This window comes from Geospiza fortis, unplaced genomic scaffold (assembly GCF_000277835.1).
Source record: "Geospiza fortis unplaced genomic scaffold, GeoFor_1.0 scaffold95, whole genome shotgun sequence".
In the NCBI taxonomy this organism is placed as follows: Eukaryota; Metazoa; Chordata; class Aves; order Passeriformes; family Thraupidae; genus Geospiza; species Geospiza fortis.
Genome location: NW_005054333.1, coordinates 60,800 through 81,979, shown reverse-complemented (window position 1 = coordinate 81,979; position 21,180 = coordinate 60,800). Strand labels below are relative to the sequence as shown.

General features: G+C 37.9%; 2 protein-coding genes across 3 annotated transcripts in view; one reads left to right on the top strand and one right to left on the bottom strand.

Moving 5' to 3' along the window:
• The window catches only part of KAT2B (lysine acetyltransferase 2B), a 31,791-nt gene extending 16,518 nt beyond the window's left edge, over positions 1-15,273 (top strand). Inside the window, exons 9-17 of one of the 2 annotated variants that reach the window (XM_031057668.1) lie at positions 1,084-1,292; positions 3,463-3,589; positions 5,815-5,925; positions 6,917-7,060; positions 8,671-8,785; positions 9,548-9,584; positions 9,919-9,982; positions 10,080-10,164; positions 13,268-15,273. In XM_031057668.1, coding sequence (XP_030913528.1) covers positions 1,084-1,292; positions 3,463-3,589; positions 5,815-5,925; positions 6,917-7,060; positions 8,671-8,785; positions 9,548-9,584; positions 9,919-9,982; positions 10,080-10,164; positions 13,268-13,461 — 1,086 coding nt within the window. In that variant the 3' untranslated portion in view covers positions 13,462-15,273. The remainder of the gene's footprint in view (positions 1-1,083; positions 1,293-3,462; positions 3,590-5,814; positions 5,926-6,916; positions 7,061-8,670; positions 8,786-9,547; positions 9,585-9,918; positions 9,983-10,079; positions 10,165-13,267) is intronic. The other variant, XM_031057669.1, reaches the window with a different exon arrangement.
• A 1,181-nt stretch (positions 15,274-16,454) lies between these two features.
• Positions 16,455-21,153, bottom strand: SGO1 (shugoshin 1). Its single transcript, XM_005421713.3, has 9 exons — positions 21,018-21,153; positions 20,699-20,841; positions 20,420-20,616; positions 19,852-19,956; positions 19,337-19,401; positions 19,036-19,175; positions 17,598-18,443; positions 17,234-17,408; positions 16,455-16,996 (listed from the first exon to the last, which is right to left on the bottom strand). The coding sequence occupies exons 2-9, from the start codon at positions 20,832-20,834 to the stop codon at positions 16,894-16,896; spliced, it is 1,767 nt and encodes a 588-aa protein (XP_005421770.2). The 5' UTR covers positions 20,835-20,841; positions 21,018-21,153; the 3' UTR covers positions 16,455-16,893.
• Between the last annotated feature and the right edge of the window lie 27 nt (positions 21,154-21,180).

Below are 21,180 nucleotides of genomic sequence, written 5' to 3'. Positions count from 1 at the left end.
TAAAAAATTTGTTAAGGTTTAAAAAAAGGTGATTTGTTAAGGTTAATTAGAGTTCAAGAATTGCAGCAGAATGAAAGATCCGAAGTTAAAACCTCTCTCTGGTGCAGAAACTGATCTAAACAGTTATTTACTCCGTCTTCCCCAGTTGCTCTTTTTTTTTCCAACTGGAAGAGAAAAACAAACAGAATTGCAGAATTGTGCCATGCACAGAATTGCACTTTTTTTTTCCTTGGCTGGCTTTTCCTCCTTCTGTTCTCTCTGCCAGGCTATGTTTTGCCAGCAACTCATTTGCCAAGATTTAGCTAGAAACTGCTGAAGATTTGGAACCACCTACATTTCTTATTCAAACTATGCACTGTGACTGATGGCTCTGCATATTACAAATGCTGTGCCAGCCTGGCTGTTGGGGCTGGCAGTGACTAGAAACCCAGCAGCCAAACTTTGCTCAAAAAAGTAAACAATATGTGCATACAGAGATGTTTTGGCATTGTAAAATGATCTTGAAAAAAATAAGCTAAATAAATTTTCTGTATTAATTTAATCTGCATTTAGAAATATAGCTGCAATTGCTAGATATGTAACAGCAAATTCTGTAGGAATTAAAATCTTTTTTTGAGGCTCTTACAGTAGTGGCAGAGATAGTGGAAAGCACTAATAAAATGAAAAACACCTACTTTTCCTGTGCTGCCATTAAAATGTGTGATTTGCAGTATGTGTAGGCGAATTCACAAGTCATGCCCAAGCTGGCTAAGAGTAAAGCAAATATGAAGACCTAGTGGCATAGGCTTTAAGTGGATGTGTGTTATCCCTCAAGGGGTGTTGGAACTTTTTGAGTCATAACCATTATTGTTGTTTTATCATCTGTATCAATATAAATTCAGATTGGCCTTTGTAGACTGTAATGCAGACTTACATCTGGCTTATTTGATGGTGTCCCTTCTGCAAAGCTACATTACAGAGGCAGTCATTGGCAGTTCTGTTGGAAAAAGAGAGTGGGGTTTATTTGTTTGTTCATTAAAGCTGTTCTGTCAGAGGATGTGAAATCTCAAAACTGTGATTTTGTTCCTCGTTTGTGTGGCACAGACCAACTTCCTCTCGGCACACTCGGCCCGGGACGAGGCAGCCAGGCTGGAGGAGCGCAGGGGGGTCATTGAATTCCATGTGGTCGGCAACTCCCTGAACCAGAAGCCCAACAAGAAGATCATGATGTGGCTGGTTGGTTTGCAGAACGTGTTCTCCCATCAGCTGCCTCGGATGCCAAAGGAATACATCACCCGCTTGGTCTTTGATCCGTGGGTATCCTTGGACAGGGGGCTGCCCTGTGAGACAGAGGGAGCCTGGTGCTGTTTGCAGCAGAGGAGGGCTGGAGAGCAGCTCTGCCTCTGCTGTGCTTTTGCCATCTTTTCAAGCCCTCATAACTCCTGGTCAATCCAATTGGGTTGTACCCAAGTGCCATCTTGGCGGCTGTATTAATAATAAGTGGCTTCTTGTTGTGGGACGGTGGGACATTGGCTGGATACCAGATTCCCACAAAACCTCCTCTATTACTCCCCTCCTCAGCTGGACAGGGGAGAGAAAGTACAAAGTTCTTGGATAGAAGGACAAGGAGAGATCACTCACTGATGACTATCACAGGCAAAATAGACTCAATTTGATGAAATTAATTTTTTACAAATCAAATCAGAATAGGATAATGAGAAAATAAAAACTGCATCTTAAAATACCTTTACCCCACGCCTTCCTTCTTCCCAAGCTTAGTTGGATTCGTGATTCTCTGCCTTCTCCCCCATGCAGTGCTGGGGGATGGGGAATGGAGGCTGTGGTCAGTTCCCCTGTGGTGTCTGCTGCTTCTTCCTCCATAGGGAAGGACTTCCCACACTCTCTCCCTGCTCCAGTATGGGGTCCCTCCCATGAGAGACAGTTCTCCATGAACTTCTCCAACATGGGTCCTTCCCACAGGCTGCAGTTCTTCATGATCTGCTCCAGCAGTTTAAGCTTCCATGGTGAACACGCTGGGGAGACTCATGTCCCTCTGCAGCCTGTGAAGGAGCCCCATGCTGGAGCAGGTGGATGCCTGAAGGAAGGCTGTGGTCCTGTGGGAATCCCACCCTGGAGCAGCCTCCTGGCAGATCCTCTGAAGAGAGTTGCCCACACTACCTGGTAGAGCAGCTTTGCTGGCAGGACTTGTGTCCCTATGGAAAGGGACCCGTGCCACTGCAATTCCTGAAGGACTGTAGCCCGTGGGAGAGACCCCGCACTGGAGCAGGGGAAGAACTCCTCTGCCTGAGGAGGAAACTGTGACATGGACAGCATGTGGTGAACTGACCATAACCCCATTCCCCATCCCCCTGCACTGCTTGGGAGAGAAGGTAGAGAATCAGGAAGGAGGAGGGGAAAGGTAGTTTTTAGGATTTGTTTTACTTTCTGTCATCCTGCTCTGATTTTGATTGGTAATAAATTCAGCTAATTTCCCCAAGTGAAGCCTGTTTGGCCTGTGGTAGTAGTTACTGAGTTATTTCTCCCTGCTCTTACCTCAACTCATGAGTCTTTCATTACATTTTGTCTACCCTGTGCAGCTGAGGAGTGATAGAGCAGCTTTGATGGGCACCTGGCATCCAGCCAGGGTGAAACCACCACAAAAGCTCAAGCTACTGCATTGCTGCTGTCATTCCACAAGTTAAAAAAAGCACTAAAATATGTACAAGAAAAAAAGAATATATAATATGTATAAAATCTTCAATGGTGGCACATGCAATATAACTACTCTTTGGGCTTTTTGGCAGGGAGTCATATGATTTATATGATACTGTGTATTAAATAATCTAAAGGATGGTGCACTGTTTTCACACCTTGATAATTATACTAAAATTCCTTATCCTTGACATTAGAGTTTAGATTGCACCTTGCTACATCTTTCCTAGCAGTCATTATAAGTGCAACAGAAATGGATATTTATTCTGGTCTTGATTCCTGGAGGAGTGGGTGATTAGAAATAAGAAATGTCCTCTCTTACTTCATCAGCTGCATTTGAGACTGATAGCTTAACTATGGAGATTGCATGCAAGGAAACAGGAATCCCTTAGAAAGGACTTGCTCTCCTGTAACTCCAATAATTTCTAATTTACTCAGGATAAAATAATTCTGAGAATTGTGCAATGGTGTAACTATCAACAATAGATTCAATGAAAGCAATACAACTTTTATTTATTGGGCATTACCTGAGTATCTCAGAGTACTTGGCAAGGCCAGGAGCTTGCTCTGTGATGATCACCTTTATGGTCTATTGAAAGCATGATATTAAAGTAGCAACTCTTCTATAGATACAGTGGCTAACTTAGGAGGCATACAGAATTGCATTATCATCATGGAAAGAAGTGAATCAAGTTTCTGAAAAAGGAAGGTTAATGGCACTTGATGTACTATGTGTATGAATTAAAGTGATTGTTATTTTTGTCTGCTCAGGAAACATAAAACCCTTGCATTAATAAAAGATGGTCGCGTTATCGGTGGTATCTGCTTCCGGATGTTCCCCTCCCAAGGATTTACAGAGATTGTTTTCTGTGCTGTGACTTCCAATGAGCAAGTCAAGGTAAAAAGAATTCTGTATTACAAGTGTTTATTAAATGCATTTGAGTCCCATTCACCCACTGCATGTGCTTCTAATACTTTTAGTCATGTTGAATATGCTGCTGAGTTGCCAGGCAGAAATAGATTTTGAAAGATACAGCAATTCTGAATACAATAAACAAAAACCAAAGTAAAATGTGCAAATTTAGCATTGTCATCGTAATAGTAGGATTACCTGTATTTGATTAATTAAATAAAATTTTTCTCAGCAGAGCAATAGTGGCCAGTAGCCTGCCATTCTTGGAATTTTCATGCCTCTGTCTCCAGTAGTTGTGTCTGTGTAGTGTAACATCTTGTGGTTGACTGAAATATATTGCTTGTGCGGGGCAGTAATTTGTGTTCAAGTACTTTGTGCCATTACATAACTTCAATCTAAATGAAATATAATAAAAAAATAAAGTGTAGTTTTACATCTCAAAATAAGCACAGGGTCAATCCTGTACACTCTTTTTTGAGTAAATGCCACAACATTTTCTCAGGATTTTGGGAATTAGCATCTGTGTTGAAAGAATACAGAGCACTATGAATACATGATATTCTTCCAGCTTTTCCAGCTACTCACCATTTGGTTCAGTGTTTTGCCTTTAGGTGGTGCTCTAGCTTCATTATTTTCATTTCAAGAAGCAAGAGCTGAGATGTAGGTTAACTCAGAGCGTATAGCAGTTAACATGCAAAAATTGTACACCCTGGTGCAAAAGAGTAACACAGTGGGATTGAAAGTCTGTAACAACCGTTAATACTCAGGTTATATTTGATTTTATTCAACTCTGGTGTTAGAGAGGAGCACTTCCCTACATTAAGCAATGACCTGTCAGCATTCAGAGTGTTTTAGCAAATGCAAATCCCAACAGAATATGCCTAAGTTGTTCTTAACTGCACTACACAGGTGAGGCTGCCAAAGGTGTGTTGTGATTTTCTAGGAATAATCTTTCAAAATAATAGAGCAGATAATTCTGACCCATCAGATTGCCACCAGGGCTGCATAACACACTATTTATTGTTTTATCCTCTGAGTGCTTTGCTGTTTCACTTGAGTGTTTCTGCAAATTTGCCTTCCCGCTTTTTGCTCTGAGTGAGCTGACCCTGTCAGCAGGTAACTGAGGAAAAAAAAATGTTCACACATGGGTGACCTGCCAGGACTTAGGAAAAATATATTCCTATTTTAATTCAGTTTGAGACTGGAGAGAAAAAGATAAGAATTGTTTTCCCATACAAATTGAATTGGTTTTGGGTAGTTTGGTCCCATATTACAAAATAATTTTAAGTTTTACTGCATGTGCCTGAGTTTCCTATCTGGCAATTGCCATATTTGGGGCTATGAAATTGTAAGTTAAATCAGAAGTTTGTATTTTCTAATTCATTTTTCTGGCTTTTTTACATACGTAAAAATTTTCCCAGTTTTCAAGAGCAGCGTACCCAAAAGGAATCCGTGTATGTTTCTCTAAGTGTCCTGTTAGTCTGCATGATGAGAAAATTGAAACATTTGCAGGAACAAAACACTATTATGGGATTACCTATCTATTTTACATTTCTTCGTATCACTGTAGAAGGGGATCACTATATCTTCCTTGGCATTGTGAATAAATGCAACCTCTTATTTACTTTGGGGCTGAATTTAAATGGAAATCATACCTTTGTGCAGTCAGAAGGCGTAGTTGTTTATTTGATTGTGGACTCTATAATTTTCTGCTCCTTATTATGGTAATTGTTCACTGTTCCTTTTTGTGCTTATGATGAGCTTAGATAATAAATCCTTTGAGACAGAGACTGTTTTGCTACAGATGCACAGAACACTGGAATAATTTCAGTATTGTTACTACTTTGTAGTTTTGAAGTGATATGGCTCAGAAAGGATGTTCTGTTGTTGCAGTATGTGCAGTTTTGTTATGGGTGAAGTATGTGATTTTAATGGTTGATATCTAATTTAAAAGAGGAACAAAAAAAAAAAAAAAGGTGGGCACCTTGAATTACGTCCATGCTGGGTCACAAAGGTACCCCTACAAGGCTCAAAAGAGTTTGCTCTTGAGTGTGCAACACCCAGTTAATTAAGAGAAAATCTTTTAAACAGGATCTGAAGGAAAGATTGCATTTTGAGAAACAGTGTGTAATAACCCAGAGTCCACAGGTTCTAATATGTGCAGTCCCCAGAGGCTTTGTCATGGCTTTTTCCTGCTATGTTTCACCCAGGGTTATGGGACTCACCTAATGAACCATCTGAAGGAGTACCACATCAAACACAACATTCTCAACTTTCTCACATATGCAGATGAATATGCTATCGGCTACTTCAAAAAACAAGTAAGTTTAATGCAAGAAATTACTTTGTGCAAGAAGTTTTCTATCAGTAGGGTTGACTAAATAACTAGGCATGACAAAGTAATTGGATAAAATGTATAAGGCAATTTTACATGTGTATTTTTTATCTATAAAATGAGCTCATCTTGGGTAATGTTTTTGGCTTCTAATACATTTTACTTTGATAGAATCATCTGAACAGAAGTATATGGTATAGTCAATAATTTGTCTTGTCTAAAAACTAGTAAAATGTCAGTTCATTCACTGATTCTATAACAAGTATAAAGAAGGACTAGGCATACCTGTGACAGATGAAAACTTACCTGACCTGCACTTACATCTCCTCGTGATTTGAAGCATGAGGTTCAAATTCAGGAAAGATGGCAATGTCTGTTCTGTCAAATAGATTTGATAAACAGGTGTCAACTATCTGGTCAGCAAAATGGAGTCAGATTTTTCTCAGAGATGTAGAGCATTAGGCAGTGAAGATGACCTGAAATAGTGGGAAATTGCAACCAGGTAGAAGGAAATTTTTTTCCTTTCCTGTCCTGAGGGTGATGAAATACTGAAAAATGTTGCTGAGGGAGGTGGTGGAATATCTGTCCTTTTACAATATTCAGGACTGGTCATGGCCCTGATCAGCCAGATATGATGAGACCTGTTCTGGACTGAGGCTAAATGACCTCTTCAAGTTCCTTCCAGCCAGTTCTATGGTTCTGTATGTAAAACTGGTACAATCTACTCTTCACACATTCAAAATGAGTACAATCTCCCCTATCGCCCTTCTTAGCAATTAACTGTTCTTTTATCAAGTGCCTCCCATGAGAAGGTTTATGCAACACTGAACCATGGTCTGTAACTCACTGTTGTATTTATTGTATTTTAACATTATGATGAATTTGGTTCTCAATCCTCATTAATTTCAGTTAAAACAAAAATGTAAAAGGAAAATGGCATAATGACAATATAAGTTCTTTTTTTTTCTCTTTGTCAGGGTTTCTCCAAAGATATTAAAGTACCAAAAGCAAAATATGTTGGCTACATCAAGGATTATGAAGGTGCCACATTAATGGGATGTGAATTAAATCCAAGGATCCCCTACACGGAATTTTCTGTCATCATCAAAAAGCAAAAAGAGGTGAAGGTTGAATTGAAATGTTGAATGTTACTCTCTATTCAGATATTTAGAAAGAGTTCAGTGGGTGCCAGGTTAGCTCTCTTCTTTGCTTTGGTGCTTAAATTTGAGTACATACTTTTATTAGCTAGAATAATCCCTTCATTCAAGTCCCAGTGCCAAAATTTTGTAGTTGAAGCATCAAATTCTAACTTGCTGACTTAACAAGAGCAAGACTGTTAAAGTCCTGGTATTTTGAGGAGTAATTCACAGTTCAATTTTGTGGTAGTTAACTAAGCAAAATCTTGTGAGATTAGGTTTTTTTTTATTACTTTGTCAGTTCCTTCCCTCCCATATCAGTATGTATATGTGTTCATTAGAGTGACATTCAAATGGAGTGTTTGTATTGCATGGCCTGTTTTACTTGACAGAAAGAGGATTCTTTTTTTCTGCCAGTTTTAAAATATATAAATCAAGGGCAGACTGTCTTAATTTCCAGTCTGTCCCTCTTTGGATTTTATGTGAGTTGTTTTTTATTTAGTCCTTAATAATATTCTATATAATAAAGCAGTTTATTAGCAAAATAATTATGACATTCCCACTTGTTTTTAAATACTTTCTTTGGTTTTTAAAGAAATACTATTTATAATTTGTTCTTTTAAGATTGTTCAAACCTGACTTTTTAATTTCGTTTAAAAAAAGTCTGAATTTATCTTTTTCCTCTTCTTTGAGAGGAAATACTCTGTATGAGGGAGTGAAGGTCCTTAAAAATATGTCAATTTTTATTGTTTCCAAAGAAAATATTCTATCAGACTGGCAGTGTGCGTGGCTGTGCATTTGTTTACTCCAAGTTATGAAGTTTTGAAAGTCGCATATCCAGGACACACAAAGCTTAGATAACTATCTAAGTGAGTATCAAGAGCACCAAAGAAAATTGCTTAGAATTTGAGGTAATAAGATTGCAAAGTAAAACAGAGTGTACCCTGGAGTGGGAAAAGCCTTTCCCTAGCATTTGCAAAGAGAGTAGAATTTTGGTTGTCAAGAGTGGCATCATTTTGACATCCTCCAGACAAAATGTTTCATGAGAGTGTTTTTGATTGATACATAAGCAACTCCTACAGATAGATATATGGAGACTTTGAAGTTAATGGGTTTCCAATTTTTAAAATTTTGGAATATGAACATGCATGTACATAAAAATAAATGCATTCAGTATGTGCCTTAAAATTTTTGACCAGCTGTGCTGAAGCATTTCAGAAGTTCCAGCTATTAAAATTTTATAGCCAGTTCTCAAACCTTCTTCCAGAAAATTTCCTTCTCTGCCTCTGCTGCAGTCTTCCCAAGAGCTGTGCAGCTTGTGATCAATAGAGCTTTCTTTCTAGATTTTGGCACAAATCTAGAAAGAAATTATTACTTTCTTTCTAGATTTGTGCCAAAATAGCTGAGAGACCTAGTAGCTTCATTTGCAGAATCAATGTTTGGTCAGTTAGCTCAGCCCCATTTTCAGCTTCATGGAAAAGCACTGCAAAGTTAGGAAGTGAGAATGTTTCTGATCACCACAGTTTTGCATTTATATTCTGGGTGACTTTAGACCAAATAAATTATTTTTTGTTTTCTCTACTGCTTTATTACAGATTATTAAAAAGCTCATAGAAAGGAAGCAAGCTCAAATCCGAAAAGTTTATCCTGGCCTTTCTTGCTTCAAAGATGGAGTACGGCAGATTCCTATAGAAAGCATTCCTGGAATTAGTATGTATCAAACTCTTTTAATGTAGAACAGAAGCAGAATAGCCCAAGAAAGGTCCAAGACTAGAAATACTAATGTAGTCATATAGTTCTTTTTGATTAGAATGTAATTGTTTTGGTTTGCTGATTTGATTTCTGTGAAGATTGTTGTGTTTCTGTTACAACTGCTGTCTTTGAGATTTCCCCAAGGCATCCCAGGCTGATCCTCTTTTCTGTACGTGTGTATAATTTTACTTATATGTGATCCCTCTTTGATTTGTATCACAGTGTAGGCAGCATTTTCCCTCTGGCACCATTTTAATGCACTATACTCCTGAACAGCAATGATTTCTGTGCTAGGCATGAACGTACAGGACAAAACAGAATTAAAAATAATTAAGTATCATATTTTGGGGGACTTTTTTTGGCTATGCTTTTCTGCAATTTATTCTTTGTCCCTGGGGAATCAGATTGGATAACTTTGTCATGATTATTCTTTGCAGGGGTGGGTTGCAGTAAAATATGTATTGAATTATTGAAAAGAAATGTGTTTCATATAGAAATATTGTAGAATCTTTTCAGCAGTCTGGTGGAAGAATCATGTAGGAAATTGAATGGAGCTGCGGGCTAGATGGTTATGTTATTTATTAGGAGTAGCTTTTATTAAAACAAACCCATTTTACTGCAGTAGTGCTGAATAGCTTTTCTTCTTTGAGTTGTAATAACTCAGTTAATGTTTTGACCTACTGTAGTTCCCATATAATATCTCATGTTGTTGGTGTACAGGAGAGACTGGCTGGAAACCAAGCGGAAAAGAAAGAGGGTAAGTGCTTTGGGATATTCCTTAGGGAAAATTCTTTAAACAATGTCACTTGATATTTCCTTCCATCCACTGGAAATCAAATAATCTACAAGAGATGAGTTCTTAAGTGGCTTTTTGGTGGTATTTTTTATTTTATTTTTTCTTATGGGCAAGTGTGGTTTGGGTAGTGGGGTTCTTTTTTGAGGATTTTTGTTTGTGTTTGTTTGCTTGTTTTAAATTTTATTTCTTCCATAAAATGCTTGAAATTTGGGAGTTGCTTTTAGGTAAGATGCAAATTGTAGGAACAAAGATAAGGGACTCAAACTAATTTTTTTTATTTATATTTTCCTTCAAGTAAGGAGTCCAAGGATCCAGATCAACTTTACAGCACGTTAAAAACCATCCTGCAGCAAGTCAAGGTGAGTGCTAGCTCTAGTTTACTTTCTGTAAAGATTTTTAAATGATTTCCAATATCTAGTTTCCATATTAGATACCTTACTTTTTTCTTTACCAAAGAGCCATCAAAGCGCTTGGCCCTTCATGGAACCTGTGAAGAGAACAGAAGCTCCTGGATATTATGAAGTTATAAGGTTTCCCATGGGTAATGCCATTAACATTTTTTAAGTAGAGTTTAAAAATCATTATAGCTGCAGACATAGCAGATAAATTTTAATCTGATTGTTTTATGGTAAAAGATATATGTTACTTGCAGCTGAATACCTTGCAGCTGTGAAGTGTCAAGAGTGTGATGCTGTCGTTTGAAATTGATGAGTGCTCTGTGACCTCTGTGAAACCTGTGTGGTGTACATATCTGAAATCTTAGTGTGCCCTAGAGAGCTCTAACAAGCTCTTAAATGGTGCAGTCAGCTGGAAGCTTTCAGGACTCAGCTGGTGTAGGTGAGTTGTAGGGATATATTCTTGTGTGTGGTAACTGGTCATTGCAGATCCTACTCATAATGTTAAAAAACCTGAAGGCAAACTTTCAGGGACACCTGAGCATTTGAGTTGCTTTGAAATACAGATGTAAGATTTCTAAATCATATAGAGAAAACATTTTCAAAGGTCACAGGGTTTTCTAAGTAAGTGTTAATACTTTGCTCCAATTTAAGTTTAGGAAAATGCTTCATGCAACTAATTTTAAGCTAACTTTTATCTTTCTCTTTTAGATCTGCCACAGTTGTCTGAGGTGTTACATTTATTTATTTATTTATTTTTACTTCTAAGTTACACAGCTATTGTTTGTGTAGGATTGCTTGCAAAGGGAAGTACACAACTGCTAATGTTTTTCTTTTGACTGCTTCTCTTATGACCCAGCTTTTGACTTCTGGGACATATAATTTCAATGGTATTTCAGTGATACTCTAAAAGAATGCTTGATTTGTACTGCACCAGATTTAAAACTGAATTCTGGCACTCCTTCCTCATTTGTACAATACTCACCTCTATCATTCTGATTACAGTTTCTGGACCCTTTAATATCATTAGAGGATGAAATACAGATTCATGGCAGGCTATTAGCTATCAGCTTCTCAAAGAATAAAAGCATTTGTTCATGTTGCTTTGCATGGGCTCCAAGCCCATGTCTATTAATTTAGTTTAATTATTTTTTATATTCAAATTACCATTCCCAAATAGCAGATGTACATATATTTTATAAACCAATTGCTGGCTTCCTGTACCCCCAACACAAATTTATTTTCTACCAATGAAGAAAAAGAATGTGAGTTCCTTTCTGTGGCAGAGTTTTCTCTGTCTGCTTTTCTGAGCCAGTCTAGCTCAGAAATCTGTTTAATCTGAACAGTGGTTACAAATAACTTACCTAAGTTGGCAAACTCAAAGTAGGAATGTTGTCTGTCCTTTCCTTGTTCAGATGCATTACACTAGAGGTAGGGGCAGTAGTTTACTTTGAGGATTGAGCTGAAGTCTTTGGTTTAGTTTTGCTTTTTTTTTTCAGCTAAGGAACCCAGCATGTCTAAACTGTGCCTTGATTTGTGATAAATTCAGATTTCTTTCTGCTCTCCCTGCCATCATGCTGATACTGTAAAAAGTTATTCAGACAAGATAGAACAGTTGCCTTTATGTTTGTATATAGACAAAATGGCACAATTTTTGAGAGGTATGGCTGCAAATTTTTTTTACTACCTCATAAGGTCAGTTCTCATGTAGAAATGCTTTTTTTACCCTGTTTTAAGTGCTCTTCAGGTGCTGTATCAAGCAATACTCTTTGGGGTTTTTTTCCCCTTTTCATTTGCCATTCAAAAGCTGTATGGCTGAGTGACAGATGGAACCAAACTTTCACTGTGCTTAGAGGAGAACAGCTTAACTCTCTAGCCAGACAACATTTTCTTTAGGGTGAGCTGAACAGCCTTCTCAGCTGGATGCTATAATTAGTCAATGGATATCTAGTTTAGGTATAGTCACCTGAATTTCAGACTTAATGGAAGCTGAATGAGCCTTTACTTTTGCAAAATATTGTGCAAAACTAGAGAGTGGCAGGTTCTGTACCATTAGAAAAAGTATTTGAGAGGGTCCATTAAACTTTCCTTAAATAATCACATCCTGTCAATTTGAAAGGGTTTCCTCTCTTTTGATAAACTCAAATTCCTCTTAAAAAGCAAACCCACCCCTAAAACCCCCAAAACCATTACCAAAACAAAAATACAACCATATTTTAAAATCTGAAATTAAAAAGTTTAATTCCTTTGCATTGGAGGTCTTTGGTCTCTGGTGTCCTTGCAATACTCTGACATTAAATCCTCTTCAATTCAGCTACTTCTGTTTCAGTTTCACAAAGGTGCTGTTGATGCCTGGCTCAAGCATTGCTAAAAAAACTAGTTAGAGCATCTGAGGTGAGAAAAGCCAAGGCATCCAGCACACCTCCCACTACTTCTATTCCTGTACTCACTCCTAGAACACTTGTACTGTAGACAGAATTTTTACATGCTTGATGAGAATTAGTGGGAAAGTGAATATGTGGAGAACACAGATGATTTACATATTTTATGGATGACTGATTTTAGTATAAAGGAGAACACTTCTTAAAGGAGAACACTTCTTAAAGAATGTTCTGTAAGTAAATATTTTGCAGGATGCTCTGAAAGCAGGGGAGATCAGTTCTCACATGGTTCTTAAAAAGGATATACAACTATAAACTCTGAAGAGGTAATAAAAATATATGTAGAGTGTAGAACAAATTTTATCTTTTTTTTTCAAGGCTACAAATCCTGCTTGTAGTGTAGACAATGTATCTTCTCTGCTGTGTTTGCACAGCAGTAAGGATTATAGTTTAACATACATGTTTTTTGATGTTTGAATTCTTTGCCCATATACCCCTAAGGCCTCCTCCAGCAGAGCTGAGAACAGGTTGTCTCAGGACAGTCAAAAGAGGATTAGGGACATCTACTAACCACAGAAAACTCAGAGCTCTAAGTATGAGAACAGAACAAAAAAAGCTTTAATGTTTTAAAGAATTAAAAATAAACGCTACATAAATTTATCCTTACAGTGAGGTATTGCTTAGTTCCAGCAGCTAGCAGCTCAGTTACTTTTGAAGCTAAAATACAGACCCTGCCTGAGATGAAGGCAATTTCCATTCCAAATCTTAGCTTTGCCTGTTCATGTTAAATGGCAAATCAGTCTGAAGGGACACTGCACACAAAATGTATTTGAATCCAACGCTGTTAATCTATTTTTCTTCTGTGCAGATCTCAAAACAATGAGTGAGCGACTCAAGAACAGGTACTACGTGTCTAAGAAATTGTTCATGGCAGACTTGCAACGAGTCTTTACAAACTGCAGAGAGTACAACCCCCCCGAGAGTGAATACTACAAATGTGCCAATATACTGGAGAAATTCTTCTACACAAAAATTAAAGAAGCTGGATTAATTGACAAGTGACACTGTCTTTTTTACAACCAAATAGTGTGCCTATGTTATGGACAGGAAAAGCCGTTCTATATCTGAGTTGTGGGACTTTTAAGAAACTTCTGTTTAATACTTAGCACTTTTAAAAACCCTTTTAGTTTTGCAAACATGTATTATACTGAAGTTACAAAAATTATTTTATTAAAATGCTTTATAATGTATTTAATTACGGAATATTTCTTTTGTGTGCCGATTACCTTATGTTCCTAATAAGTTTATCAGCTACAGCCTCAGAAACCCCACAAACATGGGGGAAGTTGCACATGTTTGGGAAGATGAAGAAAATTCCCAGACAACAGATGTTATAGCTTACCTAATGTTATAGCTTACCTAATGCAGTACCTATTTGATAAAGTTTTATTATTTTTTCCAGTAAAAAAGAAAATTGTAAGGGAAAACAACAGGTGTGGGGGGATTCTGAAACACTTGTTTCTTTGTAGAATCTTTTTATAAGATATTATTTTTTAAAAGAAACACTCAGCTGGTTGAGAAGCTGTGAGAGAAGAGCAGTCAGTTCTGAAAAAGGACTGCCTGTGATCTTTGATAGATGCAAGTTTTTCTATTCATTTTCAGTTTTGATAAATATTTTACCTGAAAATTGTAATCTCATAACCACTCTTTAAAAAAAAAAGAAAAAAGAAAAAAATTCTGGCTAGATGCGCAATGTCGTAGTGACTTGGCTTATGCAGGACATAAGTACCCAAAATAACTTTAGAGACTACTTCGCATCTACTAGACAATTTTAATTGGCTCAGTAGAGTTAAGGTTTTATGCACTTCATGATCCACCCTGCTTACTACTCCTCACTGCTAAATTCTTTAGGTTGTTCAGCAGAAATAAGACTATTGTACACAAAGGAAGACAACATAGGACAGCTTCGAGCTTAGATACTTGGCTCTGTGGTAAACTGGATCTTCTACCAAGCTTTATTGTAAATGCATATTAACTGTGATTATTTAGACCCAGGAACATATTAACATTATACAACTCTTAGTATATCTTCCAAAGGAACACACACTCACATATACATAAAATATATATACATTTTGCTGCTTACACTACATTTAAGAGGTACACTTCAATCCTTAATGGAGATCAGTACAGGCCAAAAAGCTGTCCCTTGACATTTTCTAATTAGAGTTTGTAAACTATAACTGCTTTTGTGAAAAACAGATTAAACTTTCATTCTTGGTGTTTTATATTTACAGATGTTATACTGGTAAAATTCAAGTTATGAGACAGAGAAAACCAATCCTGTGCTGTGTCAAAGAATCTATTCCTGCAAAATGCCTGTGCAATGTTAGATCACAGATCAATTCAGCAAGGAGATGTCAGGAACTATCTAGAAGTAGTAAATGTGGTACCCAAGGTATTCAAAATGTTAATGCTGGACTTGCCATCGTGTTTTGTATGAATTTAGTCTGACCTACATTGGGATCTATAACAAAGGTACAGTGAGTACTTTTTCTTTAATAGCCAGAACAGGATACTATAGACCTGTTTTGTAGATTGGGCCTACAGATGCACCTGTTAAGCTTGGTAACCTGTGAATTTTTGTTATTTTCAGAGTAGATTTTCTTATCGTCTTTCAATCAGATTGTCTCTTCTATATTGAAATGTGTTTTCTAATTTAAGAATTAATATTTTCATAGATACTGTGCAATAAAGTTATGGTAGGATATGTGGTTTTGCAAATGCTTTAACAGCTGATGAACTTTACATTTGTCAAATTAATATATTGTACTGGTACAGAATAGTTTTAAATTATATATGTACAAAACCCTACTTATTTTTGTCTCTTTTTTTCATTACTTGGTACTTCATCACTTCAATTTTTAAAGCTTGCTCAGTCCAGTAAGAAAAAAACTACCCAGACCCACTACACCTGCCTTGAGTTGCTCTACAACAACCCTACCCTTTTGCTCTCCCTGCTAAAACAGCTGTTGCAGATTTGTTTCCTTAAAGAGCACCTGAGGTTCACAGAACACCCTCAAGACCATTAAGTGCACCTCTAACATGAATGGCTGATACAGGGATAGGACCCACAACCTTGGCATTAGTAGGACCAGGCTCTAACCAATATAGTTCAACCACTGTGCTTAAGTTCCTCTAGTCCTAGAATTCCAGACTGAGATGGTGAGGCCTTGTGGCTGGAATTTTAGGATACAAAGGTAAAGCTAAGTTTCCGTTCAAACATCCAAAGGCTGTGTTGTGAACAACTGCTTTCAAATGCTTAGTAGCTGAAGCTAGTATTAGTATTATTGAGAGCCATAGAAGAAGTTACAAATAAAATAGTAAGTAAGTTTTCTTACTGAAAGGGAGAGATCTTGCACCTATTGAAGTGGGACAGGCAGACTTACAAAACAAAGGAAGAGCATGTAGTTTTTGTGTTTTCCCATTAGGTGTTTAGAATGAAGCTTTCATTTGGGTGTTCACAAACCTATTAATACTTAAGTGTGTCTCAAGCAAAGTGAAAGTAGTTTGAGTGCTGGACAGTTGATATGCAGCCTAGTGTGACGAAGTAGTTTGAGTGCTGGACAGTTGATAACACTGATCTCATATGCAGCCTAGTGTGACACCACATAGCACAAGCTCAAATGTGGCACTCTTCCTCTGGGAAAGGCACTGGGCAAAGCAGAGACAAAATTATTATAAACTGTTATGAATGTTCCACAACAGTTGGGATCCAAGTGGAGCCTTCTTCACCAGGAGAAATTTGCTTTGTTTCTGTCTTGTTGATGCCAACTTGCACTCACTCAGTGCAGGACCAATTAAGCCTAAATTGCTGCTTTTGAGAGCTGCAGCTACAGAATCAAATTGCAGCTGCAGAGTTGCTTCTAAACAGTGCTCATGCCACCACATAAGATGGGGACAGAATACACAGGCCTGTTATGCCCACTGCTGACACATTAGTGCCCTTGGAGCAACTATGGAAACTGCCAAAAGAACACCAATTCACTCAGAGCTGTTTCAAAAGACTAAGATTTATTACAAGATTCTACATGAAACTACAGCCATCACATAAACAAGATCTGTACAAACACAGTTATTAAAAATACTTGCTGATCAAAACATTTGAAGTGCCTAAAGTTCACCCATACAATGACATTCACCATCTTATCCATCAGAGATTTCCCATATACTCCGAGATCCGTTCAAAAGGAGCTTGAATAGAATCACTTTAGTTATAAAAGTAATCAATCTGTATCATTAAAAATAAGTCACTAGAATAAATCCAGGCCCTCCTAATCTGATGTCTTTAATACTAGACACACAAATATGTACATATTTATATAACATATTGTGCAACAAAATACTTCATCCAGGAAATTATTTTCTTCATGGCAGAAGCGTGGTTTTGCTGAGAATCTCAAAGACAACTAACCAATTTCTCATTGGATATTTTCATAGAATCTTACGAGAACGTCGCTTAGCATCTTTTTTCAGCTTGAAAATTGGAGAACACAGGAACTTTGTATCTGTAAATGGGTCTCCTCTCCTGAGTTTCCTGTTTGAAAGAAAAAAAAAGGCAAAATGAGTTCTGTTCCCTACATCACTCAAAACAATAACTTTTAGCTAGTAAGCTCCATTTCACACGAACTAGTCTGTATTATTAACTTTAGAATTTGAGTTCTTTGAGCTCTTTTTTAAGGTCTTGTTTTCAAGATCTAAATAAGTTTTTCAAATCCTCTGTTGGATGGAACATCATGAACTTTATGTCAAACTGAAAAGTCAAGATACCTACCCTACAATACTTGGTTCCTTGTAGTTCACAGTAACACTACAGCTTCGTCGCTTGCGTTTTGGGGACTGCGGTCCTTCACCTTCAGGGACAATTTCTGCATCCCCAGTGCTGGGGAGCATTGCAGCTGTATTGGTAACATCACAGAGATGCCCACGAGATGGCTCAGAAGGCTGCTCTGCGAAGAAATTAGGCACAGTTCAGTTCATTCAGATAAGCAAGCTTTAAAGAAAATCTAACTATTCTTAAAACATTACTCTTTTAGTTGCTATTAAAAAAAACCCCTAAAATAAAAAAGCCTAAATCTCCTAAACAATGTTATCTTTCAAGAAAACAAAACCAATTACAGAACACTTTCTGTACTTACTAATAGACTTATCACTTGATTTGTTTTCAGTCTCTTCTTCATGACAGAGCTTCTGCTCACGTTGTGCCAAACATCTTTTAGACCTTGGCCTTGGATGGATTGGTGACACAGGGCTCTCATCCACTGAACTTTGCCTTTTCTTTGATTTACTCTTGTAAGGCTCATAGAGGCTGTCATCTGAGTCCCCTGCAGTACTGCTTGACTCAATGGTATTGGTTTCAGCTGAGTCTTCTTCATCCTCCACTTCAGTATCGCTGTTGTTCACCTTGTTTTGTCGAAAAGGTGTAAGATGGACACTCTCTTCCAAATGAAAGTCATAAGCATCACTGATGCCACCCAAGAAATTCTGCTTTTCTTTAGAAGCCTCTTTACCAAGTTTTCCTGGTCTTTGTTGGGAAGTAAGTGGCCATTCCAGTTTTCCTTTCTGATGCTTTTCTTTCCTTCGTTGAGGGTTTTCTCTGCTTTTACACTCCGGTTGTTTAAGATCAGAATTACTTTTCAATTTGAACTGTGCAGTTTCAGAAGTTTTCTGCCTCAATGCCAGCTCTGAATCAACCTTGCTTTCATTCAAGTGAGGAACAGCTGCATTTATATTTTCTGTAGCACACTTCTCTAGACTTTCCTCAAGCCTAATTTCATCCTGTTCAGAAAGTTCTTTTACTGAATCAGGTGCTTCTAAACAGTCCAAGACACCAGTACAAATTACATCAGGGTTCCTCATCGTCGAAAAGTGACGTCTGGTGGATACACTTTTTGGTAACACACTACCAAATCCAAACTTTATACTTGAAGAAACGTTTTCCGGCTCTGGCTCTGTGCTGTTCAGATGAAAATCAGATGGCTGTCCTTGTAATTGAAGGGAAAATGTCATATTAAAGGCAAACAGAAAAACCATGTTAAGAAGTGCAAAAATTCTGAACCTGTCAAAAATTCAGACTATTCTTTGGGTTTTTTCCACAGATTTTTATAAACTAGGATTTGACAACTGAGATAAGCTCTGCTTAATACAGCTTCCATGCAGAAATCAGTTAGGTAATATAACACTGGTATTTTCCTCTAAACTGTTCCTTTTGGAAAGGTTATTTACAGATCATTTATTTTCCTGAGTATTTTGCTTTGTTAAAAAGTTTTTATTGATTTCATAAATGCTAATGACTGTATAAAGGCAATTTTACTTGGTTGAACTGTCTGATAGATAATGAAACTGGATTGCAACTATAGAGAAGATACAGCAGTTTCAAATTCCTCCCCATTTTTCTGGACATTTTCATTTAAACGTTTTAGCAGTGGACAGCATTAGTATTTGCCCTTTATGACAAGAAGCAGAAAGTTACTTATCAGTTCCTTTAAAAGCAGCAATTTTTTAAACTTGTTTTTTTAAACACATTGTTTTCCTAATTCAAAAATACAGCAATGTCTGATACTTTGATTTAGTTACCTTCGCTTGGAATTATTTTGGTAAAGGAAATGTCACTGTCAGATTCCACACAGATCTTTGACAAAGAATTTCTGTCACCACCAGCTTCCATCCCACTTGGAAGTACAGGACCATCTTCAAGAACACACTTTAGAGGTCCTCTAGAGAAAATACCAAAGGTAGTATTTACTGAACAGCAATAGATTTTAACACAAGGAACAGTTTTCATTACACTGGGTTGCTTCCCTTTTTCCAGTCAGAAAATTAAACGTCCTGTTACAGATTTTCCAAACATAGACAGGCATTAATCAATGATACTTACATTGAATGTGTTGGTCCTGTGATACTGCAACTGTTTCCAGGACCTGAAGAAAGCACTCTTTGATTCTGTCAACAAAATAAATCTTGCTGCGATTAAATGGATGAAACAAGCTTGCACCATCTACAAATTTTACACAACAGCCAAGTTACCCCAGGAAGCACCAAAGAGGTCCTTGACTCTCTTTCTGTCTAGCTAACACCAAGTGCTGCATTAGCCAGCCACCTTCTCAGCCTCTGCACATCAGCACATTCATCCCCAGCTCAATCCTACAGCAAGCAGACAGGGGAAGAACCCAGAAAGTCAGGGTGCTCCAACCACCGCCTAGCAGAGCATCAGTCCCACTTATAATTTACTGACACACCTCCACAGTGTGCACCCCTGGGATACAGGGAACTGTGCACTAGTCCTTGCTCTGAACTAGGGCTCAGATCTAAAAATCTACGTGCAGCTACGGTGGAAGAAATGAAGGCCATCAGAAACAGAAGTCCTGCTCCTCAAGAGGAAAAGGCACTTACTGTGTCTATGGAACACAAGTTCTTTGCTGGGCCAAGGAGAGTGACTGAGTCCAGTAAATTCTGAGAGACTTTGGAAATTATGTCATTCAAGGCTGACAGTCGGTTCTAATGGACAAAAGAAGGACAGTAACACTATTACTATCATACTCTAGTATCAACTACAAATTTACCAGCATTATGAGATAACCTGATAGAGGTTTCTTCAGATTTAATACAAACTTACCAGCATTATGAGATAACTTAAATCTGAAGAAACCTATATCAGGTTATCACATGTGATAAGCTCCCTCCAAAATCCACAGAAGATAGACTTTAATTTTTGTTAATTAAGATTTTATGTTTACACTTTCTTATTTTAAGTAAATGAGAAACAGTAGTGAGAAAAAAAATTCATTACCATGTGTCAAGGTACCCAAACCAGCATACCAAGTTAGGTGAAAAAAAACCCATTGAATACACTGAGTTAATGTTTTATAAAACATTTAAGATCATAAAGATATCTATCAATGGATTGGTAGAGATTCTGATGTTCAGCTTCACCATCTCATATAGTTATTATTAAAAATACCTCCACATGTCCTTGTTCTTGCTGGAACCTATGATTTCTTTGCAAGTCAAACATTTCAGCCTTCAAAATGTGATACTCTTTCCTTAGCTGAAGAATGGTAGCTTCAGCTTCCCTCAGTTTGAGCTTGTGTTCTTGCAAGGACAGAGCCAGATCTCTGTTGTTAGCTTGAATGATCTTCATTTTGTTGGAGGTGTTGTCTGCAACAGAACAGTGAGCGTTTCAAATGCGATTGAAAAGAAAACAAGTAAATTATTAGTCCTAAGACATTTAGCATCTTACTTGCTCTTTTGGCCTTTACGGTGGAGAACTGGGTAGTTTTGCCCAGCCTTAACCATTTTTGAGTTCTTTTCTCTCTCATACGCTGTTTTATATCACTCAGACTGTCTTTGAAGGACTTCCTCGAGGATTCTGCCATCTTCTACCTTTAAAAGTAGAGAGTGTGAGGAACTCACGAAGCTGGGGTTGCACCACACGCCCCCGACGCTAAAGGAAAAGCCAGAGGGAGAGACAAGTGAAGCTCGGGGCAGTTTTAAGCGGAGGAACACACACAGCAAAGCCCCACAGCCAGGAAAAGACACGCAGCTCTGGCCATTCTCACCGAGGCCGCTGTCCCGACCGCGCGGTGGCTGAACTGCAAAACGCTCGGTGCCCGCGGCAGGGCCGGGCAGGGCTTTAAACAACACCGGGGCCGGAGCCAAGAGCTCGCCTGGGGTGTCCCGAGGCGCCAGCAGCCGGCCCCCGGCTCCACTAAGTGCAGGCAC

Bases quoted from the DNA above. Each gene is read 5' to 3' on its own strand.
- SGO1 (XM_005421713.3), bottom strand. From the start codon at position 20,834: ATGGCAGAATCCTCGAGGAAGTCCTTCAAAGACAGTCTGAGTGATATA. The intron at 19,957-20,419 runs GTATTTTTAATA...TTTGTCCATTAG, and splicing joins AAGAACAAGGACATGTGGAG to AACCGACTGTCAGCCTTGAA. The intron at 18,444-19,035 runs GTAACTAAATCA...TTCAATTACAAG, and splicing joins CAAAATAATTCCAAGCGAAG to GACAGCCATCTGATTTTCAT.